The sequence below is a fragment of the Dryobates pubescens genome, chromosome 7 (genome assembly GCF_014839835.1).
Source record: "Dryobates pubescens isolate bDryPub1 chromosome 7, bDryPub1.pri, whole genome shotgun sequence".
NCBI classification, from domain to species: domain Eukaryota; kingdom Metazoa; phylum Chordata; class Aves; order Piciformes; family Picidae; genus Dryobates; species Dryobates pubescens.
The window spans coordinates 6,446,495-6,460,939 of record NC_071618.1 but is presented as its reverse complement, the minus strand read 5'-3'; the positions used below and the strand labels follow the sequence as shown (position 1 = coordinate 6,460,939).

At 39.6% G+C, this 14,445-nt stretch overlaps 1 protein-coding gene across 5 annotated transcripts in view; it reads left to right on the top strand.

The window, feature by feature from the left end:
* The window catches only part of UPF3A (UPF3A regulator of nonsense mediated mRNA decay), a 33,383-nt gene that overhangs the window by 6,745 nt on the left and 12,193 nt on the right, over positions 1–14,445 (top strand). For 3 of the 5 annotated variants that reach the window (XM_054162884.1, XM_054162886.1, XM_054162885.1), the window contains exons 3-7: positions 5,169–5,275; positions 7,584–7,682; positions 7,779–7,889; positions 11,122–11,177; positions 11,270–11,428. In XM_054162884.1, the coding sequence (XP_054018859.1) occupies positions 5,169–5,275; positions 7,584–7,682; positions 7,779–7,889; positions 11,122–11,177; positions 11,270–11,428 (532 nt within the window). The remainder of the gene's footprint in view (positions 1–5,168; positions 5,276–7,583; positions 7,683–7,778; positions 7,890–11,121; positions 11,178–11,269; positions 11,429–14,445) is intronic. The other 2 variants (XM_054162887.1, XM_054162888.1) reach the window with 2 other exon arrangements.

Sequence of the window (14,445 nt, the reverse complement as noted above, 5' to 3'; positions counted from 1 at the left end):
CTACCAACTTCTGGATGGAACGAGTGATTGTGTCACTGGAGCACAAATTGTGTTCACTTATATCTGTAAAAATAGGAAGGCCAATGGATTTTACCTTGACATGAGAATGCAGATGATGAGTTACCTGTTGCTCAGAAGGTTTTATATAAGATAATATATATATAGTGTGTGTATATATATATAATGGGTGGAGGAGTTTATTTAACACTCCAGATCTGGTTGTAGAGATGTATATATGGATGTAAATGTATGTAGACAACATGACTGATAAGTATTTTTACTAAGATAGGATAGCTGATTTATAGTTTACATCTTGCTGTTTGCATTGTAGATAAATATTTTAAATTGCTTTCCTATATTCCAGTTCTTTTACACAACTGTTAAAAGATACAGTTTAGAAGAAGTAAGCCATTAGAATGTGTTTGGTATTAAAATTACTGCACAAGTAAGGGCTTAAAGAGATGATAGTATTACAGAAATAGAATAGAATAGAATAGAATAGAATAGAATAGAATAGAATAGAATAGAATAGAATAGACCAGGTTGGAAGAGACCTTCAAGATCATCATGTCCAACCTATCATCCAACACTACCCAATCAACTAAACCATGGAACCAAGCATCCTGTCAAGCCTTGCCCTGAACACCCCCAGCGACGGCGACCCCACCACCTCCTCGTGCAGCCCATTCCAGTGGGCAATCACTCTCTCTGTGTAAAACTTCCTCCTAACCTCCAGCCTAAACCTCCCCTGACGCAGCCTGAGACTGTGTCCTCTTGTTCTGGTACTGGTTGCCTGGGAGAAGAGACCAACCTCTGCCTCACTACAACCCCCCTTCAGGTAGTTGTAGAGAGCAGTAAGGTCACCCCTGAGTCTCCTCCTCTCCAGGCTAAGCAACCCCAGCTCCCTCAATCTCTCCTCATAAGGTTTGTGCTCCAAGCCCCTCACCAACCTTGTTGCCCTTTTCTGGACTCGTTCCAGCAAGTCAACCTCCTTCCTAAACTGAGGGGCCCAGAACTGGACACAGTACTCGAGGTGCGGCCTAACCAGTGCAGTGTACAGGGGCAGAATGACCTCCCTGCTCCTGCTGGCCACACTGTTCCTGATGAAATACATGTAGCCTAAAAGATTGAATACCCTTGAATGCACAGCGAAAAACAAAGCAGCAATGTGTTGCACTGAAGAAAGTGCACAGCCAGACTCACCCAGGATATTTCCATACAGATTACTCTAAGTGATACCCCAGAGATGCCAAGGTCACATGTAATGCGTTTGTCCAAAACATGATGCAGATGGAACACAGCATTATAGTCAGCAAGCATATGGCAAAATGGAACTGTCTGATTGTAAAATTAACCATACAGCCTCAACTGAAATCTGTGCTGCTGGATCCTTGAAAAGGGAGTGACACACAGTTCAATGGCTCTTCTGCAGGACTCAGCTGGAAGGCAGAATCCTGAAGAGCAAAAGCTGTATTTTATCCAATAAACGCTGACTACAAAGTACAAAAGCATTCCTAGAAGAGGGTACTAGCTACAAAGTGCCTGTGGCCCTATGAAGCCCCATTCATTCTTTGCTTCATAGTTACACTGGTGATTTCTCATTAGGTAGGTAGGAAGGGAATCCAGGATGGGGAGCAGCAATTGGAAGTCAGGTACCTGAAACCCCAAGAAAGTGTATTTTATAAGCAGGCCAGCACTAAGCATTTCCAGTTTGTTAGGTTTGGTTTGGTTCCCATTTAGAGAGTGAATTTCATGCATTTTCTTTTACACACAGTGCACACTTGGCTGGGTAAGAAGTCTAGGAGAGATCTGAAAGAGTCAGTGATCAGGCCTTTATACACTAAGCTCTCCTGACAGCTAACTTGCATGCCTATGAGAAATAACTATTTGTGGATTTGGCTTCATCAGAGAAGGAACCTGTACTTGCTAAGTGGCGGCATAGCCATGTTTCTACCACCTTCTACCCTGATATATAGCAACAGTGATAGACAGACAGTTCTATTTTATTGTGTCACTGTGCACATCAATATCCTGCTGTGAACAAGCATGCTGTTATATTGTTGTATCTTTCTGCTGATGTGAATGAAGTTTTTGAAGTTCTTAATAATGTGTAGCAACAACATTTGATCCCTTATTAGCAACCTAAATTGGAAAGCTCTGCTTTCCAGAGTCCTTTTCATACATCTCAGGCTCATTTTTTTCTTGCTAATAAATGCTTAATAACTATAGCAAATGTTTCTTTTCTTTTTTCTTTTAATATACTCACTCTGAGAAGCTTAAACTGAAAATGCCAGAAAAGTACTATGTTGTGTACCAGGGAAAGACTGAGTTGTCATAGCTGATTAAACAGATGCTGTTGATGTACAAGCTAAAGGAAATGAGGAAGGAGTAAGTCTCTTTATTTTCAGTCCTGTTTCATGATGGTTATGTGCCCAACCATAAGGTTCTAAGTTACTGCAGAAAAAAAACATGAATCCAACTATATGGCAAAGTTACTTGCTGTGTACATACAGAGAGAAGATCTGCCACTATAATGTAGTGTCTGGGACAGTTGGGCTAGTCACAGTCTCATCTGTGGAAAGGTTTTGTGTTTTACACAAGATGAAGATGGATAAAGCACTGAAATAGTTGTTTAGACTGGGAACTAAAACACAATTTCTCAATCTCAGATAATAACAACTGAGCTCCGTCTAGATTCCTGGTTTTGTCTTGAGAATATTCAGCAACTGAAGTGTGTAATCTTATCAGTTTCCAATATCAGGCCTCATTTAATTTAAACACCAGAGAACATGGATTGTAAGAACAATTCTATTAACATGATGAGGAAGGAAATTGCCTTTTTCCTGGGAGATACAGTTATCGGAGACTTCTTCCTGTTCCAGCCATTAGGCAGCACAAAGATAATTCTTCCAGCACTGCTATAGATTGCCACAATAAAATATCCTCCTTTACATACACTTTTAGGCCTTACACAATTTTTTTTAAACTCTATGTAACTATGAAAAGTATTACATTTAATATTTTCCCTTTCCCTTTCTTTCATTTTTTTCTTCTCTTGTCTTTCCTCTTTCCTCTCATCATCTATTTTTTTCTTCCCTTTGTTTTCCTTTTCTTTGAAACCTATGAGAAGGAAGCTGTCGTCTTTCATCTTTCCATCTTGGGCATAAATCCACAGCCACCCTTGAGGTAGGTTGTGGTGCGTGTGCAGACTGGACATTTGCAAGTATCTACAAGGTTTTCAGAACACCATGACAAAACCCAGCTGTGTACCACCATGCTTATTTGTTCAAGCTGTCTAGACATAGCTTGCAAGAGAAGAGGTTCAGGGGAGACCTTATTGCTCTCTACAACTACCTGAAGGGAGGTGGTAGCCAGGTGGCGGTTGGTCTCTTCTCCCAGGCAACCAGTGGCAGAACAAGAGGACACAGTCTCAAGCTGTGCCAGGGGCAGTTTAGGCTTGAGGTGAGGGGCAATGGGCTGCCCAGGGAGGTGGTAGAGTCCCCATCTCTGGAGGTGTTCAAAAAAGATTGGATGTGGCACTTGGAGCTATGGTTTAGTTGTCATGAGGTGTTAGGTGATAGGTTGGACTTGATCTCTGAGGTCTTTTCCAACCTGGTTGATTCTGTGATTCTGTGGACCATACCTGTGTGGCATCCATGTAGGTGTAGCAGATGAAGGAGGGTGCCATGCCTGCAGGATCTTTCAGCAATGCTTTGTGTCACCAGTCCTAGCCATGCCCTAGCAGGCATTTTTGTGGTTACTGGTGTACAGTTCACTGAATGCTATTCCCATCCTGGAATATCAAAATACAGTGAGTGTATATGGATGAAATAGCTCTTTAGAAGGTGTATCCTCTGCATGCTGTAGAAACACTCCATAGCTGGTGCTTGCAAGATGTCTAAATGAACAATGCCCTCTAGGGTTTTGTAATAATTTATCCAGACTACACTACCAGGCACACATTTGGTAAATTTACAGAATCATTAGTTATTTGACAGCACTGCTTTTCATGGTCACCTTCTAACATTCAAATGTGGAACCCATATGGATGCACAGTTGAAAAACATAAAACTCTGTTGCTTTCAGTCACCACACGTATCTGTCCAGTGATCCAATCCATATTTTTGTCTTTTCTCAGTCATGGTGAAATTTGTTTCTGAAATACCTATGGGATTGGAATACAGTTGCAACTAGCTATGTGTTTATTGTCTTCTGCTGCTGGTGGTGAGCTTGTCTGAAGACAGGCCATGTGTGCCAAAAGTATTATGAACGCAGGTATTTTAAAGTTATGGACTTTAGTTCAGATGTGTTCAAAACCCTGGTGTAATACTGACCTGTCCTCATAGTTGCAGGGATTTATAGCATGCACATGCCACAACTCAAATTATCTTAGCTGATAGGTGGTAATTCATTGGATTACCTCAGTTTCATTGCTACTGGTGGGTGTGCCAACTCTGAGGTTTTTATTAGGCACATTAAATATTTACCCTTGAAGCGAGATCTATGCCAATCAATTCTTGAAGAATCAGAATTATTTTAGGTAAGTACCTGTACTTCCTTTTGCTGGAAATGCTTTGGATTTTCACAATACTTGTTCTTCACAACTAGACATTGCATGTGTATATCAGATGGAGTTTATTTATTTGTATATAATTCAGTGGATTGTCCTGCCAGTTATTAGGCTATGTAATTTTTTAAAAGGTGGAAATCTCTTTAAATACAGTGACAGCCTGGCATCTGCACTTTCAATGGATGCTTTTACTTACCTTTCAGTGAAAGACTTTCTTAGAAGTCCTAGAAGTTCCTCAGAGGCACTGCTGTTACTCCTATCTCTTAAGTCATTAAAAACTAGACTTAAAAGATTTGATCCTGCACAACAGAAGCATATGCTCTGCCATTTAGGAGAGAAAACAAACTAGAAATAGTCTTCTCAGTTCAGAATACATTTCATAGTTTCAGCTAGGAAATCAGTTGTTCAGTTACTTTTTGTCATATATATATATATAATTAGATATGTATATGTAAAGACTTCAATATGGATGTTTAAGGTAGCCATTTCTCAAAGCAGATGAGAATTACAATGTAATCCTTCTAGTTTTACTTCTTTTTTTTCCCTAGTCCTGACCAGACTAGTAAATAATAGAAAATAAAATTGTTTCTTCTTGCAGCCTTTATCCTCATCTCTACTCAAGAGCATACATTAACTTTAGAAACCCTGAGGACATCCTTCTTTTTAGAGATCGCTTTGATGGCTATGTCTTCATTGATAATAAAGGTTGGACTGTTTGTAAGATACTAAGTGTATGTATATACATATACCATTTCAGAACATTAACTTCCTTCCCTTTTACTAATTATACCATTTTTTAACATAAAAATACATTAAAAGGTAGCACTTAATGAAGTGCAGAATATGTTTGTCCACGCAGTCTTGCTTGTCTCTGTGGTGTGCGTGCTTCATCTGCATACTTGTACCTTGAGCAATAGACTGTGAAGATCCTATTAAGATAATTATCTAGTGGAAGCTTCATGATTCATCACAACAGTAGCTGAACACATTGCAAGCATGAATTATTGTATCTCCAGCATATTTCTGTGAGATCAAGTTGTGCCACTTACTCCTATTATGAAAAAGCAAGACTGTATAATTTTGATTGCCCACTTTGAGATGTGTACAACTTGACTTTTTAGAGCATTTGCAGAGATCTTGAGTTCCAAGAACAAGAATGACAAAACTGCTTGCCATCTTTAAAATAGTCAGTCTGCAAACATTTGCCCAACTGTAAAGAATAAGTCTGTGGTGTGGTTATGGATAGATGTGGGTCTCCTACAGTAGCATGAAATTGCCATAACCAAGCAATGGTGCTTTCCTTTTATCAGTTCCTTGCCTCATTCACTTGTACTCTGTAAAATATTGCATGGATTGTATAAAACTGAAATGGATTTGTGGGTTTCTTGTGTAGATACTGTGTATTCTGTACACTCAGTGTTGCAGAGGTCCTGCAAAAAGTAGTCTTACCTACTCCTGGAGAGTTGATCTCTTAAAAAAGAGATCTCTTCAGAAATTCCTTTTCAGCATTTCCTACTTGAGATATTTTGTAGGTTCCTAACTTAATCAGATTTGGATGGATTTTCCTAGAGATGGAGAACACCACATTCCTCAGAGTGTGTTTCCCAGATTTCAAATTCTGTGTGTTTTAGATGAAAAACTAGAAAGACACTATGACTCTGCCAGGACTTCACTTTGCCCAAATTAAGCATTTTCTCCACTGTTACGATGGACTGAAGCCAGAATAATCTGTACTTTGCAAAATAGCTTGGACACAGGTGGCCAGTTTGGCACATTTGTGCAGGGAGCACAAGTTTTGACCAAAGGTACCCTCTGGTGAGACTTGTATAGCAGCATTGCATTTATGAGACTAAAACTGAAACAAGGATTACCAAGTTCATAGTATCATAGTATCAGTCAGGGTTGGAAGGGACCACAAGGATCATCTAGTTCCAACCCCCCTGCCATGGGCAGGGACACGCCACACTAGATCAGGCTGGCCAGAGCCTCATCCAGCCTGGGCTTAAACATGTCCAGGGATGGGGCCTCAACCACCTCCCTGGACAACCCATTCCAGGGCTTCACCACTCTCATGGTGAAGAACTTCCTTCTCATGTCCAGCCTGAATCTCCCCACCTCCAGCTTCATTCCATTGCCCCTAGTCCTATCACTACCTGAGATCCTGAGAAGTCCCTCCCCAGCCCTTCTGTAGGCTTCCTTCAGATACTGGAAGGCCACAATTAGGTCACCTCGGAGCCTCCTCTTTAAGTTCAAGAAGGTTAACAAATAGTCTAGCAGGTTTAAGCCAAGTTTTCAGTGGACTTGAATAAAGAGTAAACTTGAACTTGCTGCAAGTAGAAACCAGGTAAAATTCAAGAGCTGCACACAGTTCTGACTCCAGTCCAAAGAAGAATCCAGTATATAAGGCAGAATTCAAAACAAAGTGTCCATGTAAGTAAAGACAGGCAAGAAGTTGCATAGTCCCATCACAAACAGAAATAAATCTCCTTCAGTTCTGCATGCTGAATTTTAGAGTTTTGCTTCTGGAAGAAGGTGGTGTGTTTTATTATTGCATATTACCCAACATTTATTTATTTTTTAAGGTTTTTGGCCACAAAACTTTACAGAAGCAACTCTGTTGTTTCAGATTAATTTCCCAGTAGTGTGTACCACTTGTTATGATTTTATGCAAATATCTCTAGTCAATAAAGATGTGAAGAATTAAAAGGAAATTCTAAATAATAATGCAAGAATTTTATTGTGCAACAGTAGTCATCTTCCTTTTGACAGTCCCTGCTAGCATGTTAAAAAAAACAACCCAACTTTATGCATATAATTAAAATATAAATGTAGTTTGTTTTGAACCTAAGCTACAGCTACATGTAATTTTTTATTGGGATTGGATTGTAGAAACATTCACCTTTGAGTTCAAGTAAGACTGCTCAACACAAGTTTGAAGAATTTTGAAAACCTTAATTGAATATAGGGAACATTGGGTTTTTTTCCCTGCAAAAAAATGTTGATCTCTTTTAAGGATTGGAGTACCCTGCAGTGGTTGAATTTGCTCCATTCCAGAAGATTTCCAAAAAGAAGCTGAAGAAGAAGGATGCCAAAGCTGGGAGCATTGAAGATGGTAAAGATATTTTCTTGGTGCCACAGTGGAAAACAGATTCTGTTTCTGTTACACATTGCAATGCATTTACATAATTCAATTTTTTTGTCTTCACAGATCCGGAATATAGAAAATTTTTAGAGAGTTACTGTGCTGATGAAGAAAAAATCTGTGCCAATCCTGAGATTCTTTTGGGAGAGATTGAGGCCAAAACAAGAGAACTTATTGGTCTGTTTTCTTGATTTTTCTTATTATTGAGAATACTAAATACCTTATTTTTATATCTTTATGATATTACCTTCAAGAGGTGATATGTTCAGTCTAACAGATTGAGATTATCACAGTTAATTTTTTGTTATCCAGCCAAGCAGTGGCAGGAATCACCCTGCCTATTCTTCTAAGTCTCTATGCATGGAATCATTTGATCTCCCTGGAAGCCTTGCATGCACAGAGGCTTCTGAAACAGGTCCTTAATGCTACTGAATACTTGTAGATGTACCAAAGATGGAAGATTTATTTTAAAAGGATAAAATAACAGAATACTTAACAATTGATCCCTTATATTAACTGCTTTGATTGAGAAATATGAAATGATCTCTCTTTGTTCTCATGGTCAAGATTCTGCAAAGGCTTTCAAAGTAAGGCATCACCTTGTTTTCTGTATGCATGCAGCATGACTTCCACAGTCTTGGGGGGAATCTTTAGTAAGATCATCACTGAAATCTTCGATGTCAGTATGCAAGTCTCAGGATGACAGGGAATGATGACGTGCCATTACTTCCAAGTGACAATATGCAGAACTTGCACTCCTCCCCTAGGTGCAACCATCAACCAGGAAAGTAAAATTGACCTTTGCTATTGTTTTGTTTGCAGTGTACAAGTAGCCACCTCTTTCTATTAGAATTATAGAACAGAATCGTTTAGGCTGGAAAATACCATTTAAGATCATTGAGTCCAGCCAGAAACATAACACTACCAAGTCCACCACTAAACCATGTCCCTAAGTGCCACATGTAAGCAGGGATGGAGACTCCACCACTTCCCTGGGCAATCTGTTCCAAAACTAGACAACCCTTTTGGTGGCTGTATTTTTCCTAATATCTAATCTAAACCTCCCCTGGTGTAACTTGAGGCCATTTCCTCTTATTGTATTGCTTCTTACTGTTGTTTGAGAGTTGACTAGAGAGATCTGGAACTTAAACAAATTAGAAGAAATTAAAATGTTGGAAGTATGGACATTTAGATAATTCTGTTGTAAGTAAAACTTGTTTATTTCTGTTCTAGATAGGGAAGTTCTCCAGCAATTTTTATTTACCCCAACTCTTCCCTGGTATTTGACAACAGAGTAAAAGCAGTCAGAAATTCCTAAGGATTTAGAAAAAGTTTACAATATCAAGAAAGATTTATTAGCTTTAAAATAGTCTATCAATGAGAATGATTAGCTTTGAGAGCTGCAGATTCCTGAGGAACAGTAAAGGCTGAAGCAGCATTATATTAGGAGCTCTGTTTCTTTGTTAAATCACAGGAAATGAAACCAGTTGCTGTATTTTTTCTGCAGCATGTTCATAGTAAAATTATCTAAGGGTTTAGTTGCATGTCCAGTTTCAAAGATATTACTCTTATGAGGTCAGTGAAGGATGTGCCCAGGACTTTTTTTGGCAGGACTGGGCCACTCATTCTCTGTGTTACCGCAAAGCACCATTGTTTTATGCATTACATCAGATGTGTTAGCTTGTCAGTTTCAGTGTGGCAGAGAGATATAAAACAGAGTTTGACCTAACAAAATGAAAGTTGTTGCTGACACAGGCTTTCATTTTGTAATTTATTTTCTTTCAAAAATCTAAGAAAACCTTCTTACATTGTTATGTGCAGTGGGGCCCATGAATGAGATGGGTATGTTTCAGCTTTCATGAAGATTCTTTTTTTCCCTTTCCTTTTGATAGTACTCATCACACTGCCTCTTTCTCCCTTGAACTTCAAGTTGTAATTTCTAATTAAACCTCTTGCATTACAGCCACAGACGTGACTTGGGTCCCAGTGCAGCTTATCCTTTCCTCAGACCCTCCAGTTACAATTTGTGATCACTTTCAGCATGTAAAAGTGCCCAGAGGTGGCCTCTGCTCAGACAGGGGAACTTGTGGGATCAGGAGAGAGGGCAGAGCTGCAGATTTGAGAGACTGGTCATGAGGGTTCCTGCAGACCAAGAATTTGTCAAAAATTGCAAGCAAGTGGGAGATAAAGGGGAAGGGACAGCATGGAAAATCTAGGGATTGAGGGAGGAAGACCTCAAGCCATCCTTTTTTTTATGGTTGTTGCTTTTGAGCATTACTATTTGTTAATAAATTAAAATACTGAATCCTATCAAACCTTCCCATTCATAACCATGTAGCAAGTTTTTTACCATTAATGAATGGATTGTCCCCAGGATAATCATGCTTTCAAGAGAAAAATATTCACGTGTTTTTGGGATATGAATTGTGTTTAGATTTGGCTATGCTATTTCTTCTTCCAAATCCTGTCATGCATTCTAATAGTAAAATCTTCTGTTTTGAGGAAGGATCCTATGCATAGCTGGAGAGCAATTTCTAGTAGGAAACATTTTCTGTAACTATCCTGGGACATCTAAGACTAATAAAATTTGTTTTAAATTCTCACAGCTGTAAGTATATGAATTAAAGTTTGAATTCAGTACTGACAGTCATCAATGCTATACATGCTATATAATTTGATGAATTTCTCCAAGGTTTTGTAGAATTTGGGCAGCTGTCTTAGGATAGAGTGTGGAGACAGCTCTGTAACATAAGGATGGCTGTGTGATACAGGAGGTGTGGGCATCTTATTGATTGGGGAGGCAAGAATTTTATTCAATCTGCTGATACTTTTCTGTGTGACCTGGGACAAACCATTTATCTCTTACTCATCCTGTTTTTCTATGGAGAGGTGAGTGCTAAATGGTAGCTAAATGGAATTGATATGTTGGAATTAAAGTGTTTCCTTCATGATGTACTTTGAAATCTGGGATTGAAAAATACCATGTGAGGTTACAGTAATGCGGGCTGTGTATGAACAACAATATAGCTAGGTTGTGATGTACAAAATTCAAATGCAGGGACTGATTCTGAACATATTTCATTCCTTTTTGGTGAAATAACCATTTGATGAGCAAGAGAAGAAGGCTGTTCTCTTGAACTGAAAAGAAACAAGTTTTACTTAATCAATAGTCATGCAACATAATTCTCTTGCTTCTAACTGTAACAGCAAAAAAGCAACAAAATGTTTCTAAAGCAGAATGATGGGAATGCCTTCAAAAATATGTAAACCAAATAGGTTTATTAATTACTTAGCTCCCTTGCAGATAAAGCTAGGAGAAAAAAAAAAAAAAAGAGGTTACTGCTGAAGTAAAGAAATGAGTACATATTGTAGGAGTTGAACACTATATCACAAATTTTTTGTGTTTTAGCTAGAAGAACAACACCCCTTTTGGAATATATTAAAAATAGAAAATTAGAAAAGCAGGTACGTTCAGACTTTTGCCTGAAGTTCAACATTTATGTTCCACGTGGTTTTCTGTTGGACAATTTACAACTAATCATTTTTAAACTCTTCAGAGAATACGAGAAGAGAAAAGGGAAGAACGAAGGCGGAGGGAATTGGAGAAGAAGCGTCTGCGAGAGGAAGAGAAAAGGAAACGCAGAGAAGAAGAAAGACGTAAAAGAAAAGAAGTGGAGAAGCAAAAGAAAATTTCTGAAAAAGAAATAAGGATCAAGGTACCCTAATGAAAAAGAACCACAATTCTTCTGTTGAAGTTATCTAGACGTCCCTTTGTTATCTCACTGTTTATTTAGTATACTGCAGTCCAGCGTGGAGATACAAAATCAGTTCTGACAGAAAGGGGAGATAATGTAGGGCTTTGACTAAGTAGTTGTGGTAGGTTGAGAGAGGGCTTAGCTCTCCCTCCTCCACAGAGTAAGAAACCACAGCTAACCCAGTCGAAGAGCAAGCTATATATTTACAAGCATATATGGAAAGCAGGTTATATATAACACAATATATACAGGTATTCACAATATATATATAGAAATATACAGCAAAGGGAAATAACACAACAAAAATCCCTCCCCCAGGAGGGATCCCCTCCCTGTAACTGCCTCTCTCCCCCGCTACCTCCCTTTTTTTCCCAAAAAGGGGTGAGAGAAAGAAAGGCAAGTTATTAAGGGAAAGAGTTGTTAGTAAGCTTCAAAAGCCCATGCAGGATTAGTTTTTGCTTATCTGAAGGCCAACTCTAGCAGTTCGCAGAGAAGCAGGCAGGGAGAACAGGCTGAAACCCAAACTCCCCCGACTCCCAAACCAAACTGAACTGAGGGGAAAAAAAATTCCAACTGCTCCACAATCTAAAGTTGCATTTTGTCTATCCACCAATGAAATTCGTTTAGAATATCAGAATGTTTTGGTTCTAGTACGGAAAACATTTAGCCAGTGTGTCCCAGCAGTGTTTGTTCTTAAAGGCACAGCCTCAAACGGTCACAGTAGTGTTGTTTTAAAGTGTGATGTGCTGATGCGGTTACAGCAGGTACCTCCGACACATTGGCACAACACTGCTGCATTCTACACCAACATCTGACAGAGCCAAATTGTTCTGTGCCAACATGTCAGAAGACTGTTGCAAATACGGCTTTTACACTTTCATCTAGCCATGAGCGAGGAGAGTTTTTTATGTTTGTGCTCAGAACTGATGCGTTGTAATAGTATGATTTAACCAAGTTATGACAAATTCTTGCTAATTTCAGACTGTGCTGCCTTATAACAGTCTGAATGGATGTGCTCCAACCTGGTCTGGTCTATTCTATTCTATTCTATTCTATTCTATTCTATTCTATTCTATTCTATTCTATTCTATTCTATTCTATTCTATTTACTTCTTAGGAAAGTATACTTTGTGCTATTAAGTCCGGGCGTTTAGAACCTTATTAGTATAAGATGATATAGATCATTTGAACTAAATTTTGTGTGTTGGAAAGGCTTTATAGGCTGCTTTGAAGAGGATAACTGGTATAATACTCTGCAGCTTAATCTAAGGACACACAGACTCACTCCAGATCTTGCGGTGGGGAGAAGCCACAGGGCTGTGTAATTCTTTCCTTATTTCTTCCTGGACAAGTTTCCTTCACCTGAATGTGTACATATATATAGATATATATAAATATATATATACTATAAAATAGTAGTTCTGAAGCTGAATTACATATTTTAATTTTTTTTCTATATCTGGACATAAAAGAAAATCACTCTGGAAGTTCATAAGAAAAGGGACTTACTTATTAGAATCACAGAATGTTAGATGTTGGAAGGGACCTCCACAGATCATCGAGTCCAAGCCCCCTGCTTCTCCCTGTCAAAAGCAAGACCACACCTAGGGTAGCCCACACAGGAATGCATCCAGGTGGGTTTTGAAAATCTCCAGAGGAGATTCCACTACCTGTCTCAGCAGCCTGTTCCAGTGCTCCATCACACTCACTGTAAAGAAGTTTTTTCTCCTCATGTTGAGGTAAAATCTTCTATGTACAAGTTTGTATCCATTGTTCCATGTCTTATTATTGCACATCACCAAAAAGAGATTGTCCCCCCTCCACTTGATACCCACCCCTCAGACATGATTGGATCCCCTCTTAGTCTTTTCTTCTCAAGACTAGACAGCCCCAGGTCTCTCAGTCTCTCTTCACAGGGGAGATGCTAAAGTTCCCTAATCATCCTCATGGCTCTCTGTTTCAAGAGAGCAGATCCCTGTCTCTCTTGAACTGGGGAGCCCAACTGGACACAGCATTCCAGGCATGGTCTCACCAGGACAGAGTAGAGGGGGAGAAGAACCTCCCTAGACCTCCTGGACATACTTTTCTTGGCGCACCCGAGGATACCATTGGCCCTTGTGGTGGGTTAAGAGAGAAGGCCCAGCTTTCCCTCCCCCACTAAGAAGGAATAAAAAAAAACACAGCTAACTCAGCTGGAGAGGCAAAGGGAATACTGTATTTTACAAGCAATATGGAAATGCAGGGTATGTACACACAGTATATACAGTATTTACAATATATATACAGAAATATACAGCAAAAAAGGATACAGGAACAAAACCCCCGGACCGAGGGGGGTTCCCCCCCATACCTCCTTCTCTCCCCCACCTCCCTTTTTTCCCAAAGAGGGTTAGAGAGAAAAAAAGGCAGTTATAGGGAAGCAAAAGTTAGTAGGCCTTCAATATTAGTGCTTATCTGTTATCTGTGGTCCTTCTGGCTAGATGCCCAGAAGCAGACAGGCTGAAAAGGGAGAGCAAAGAGGAACACCCACACACACTGAGCAAGATTCTAACTGCACTAAAACTTAAAGCTGCATTCTACCAATCTACCAATGAAATTCATTTAGAATATCAATATTTACAAAATATTCAGCCAGAGTGTCCCAGCACTGTCCCTTTCTTAAAGGCACAGCCTCAAATGGTCACAGCCCTCTTGGCCACAAGGGCACATTGCTGTCCCATGCAGAGCTTGCTGTCCACTAGAACTCCAAGGTCTTTCTCCACGGAGCTGCATTCCATCAGGGCAGCCCCTAACCTCTACTAGTGCCTGATGTTATTCCTCCCCACATGCAGGACCCTGCACTTGTCCTAATTGAATCTCATGAGGTTCGCCTGCACCTAGCTCTCCAGCCTGTCCAGATCTTGTTGGATGGCAGCACAGCCTAACGGGGTGTCAGCCAACACCCCTAGTTTTATATCATCGGTGAACTTGCTGAGGGT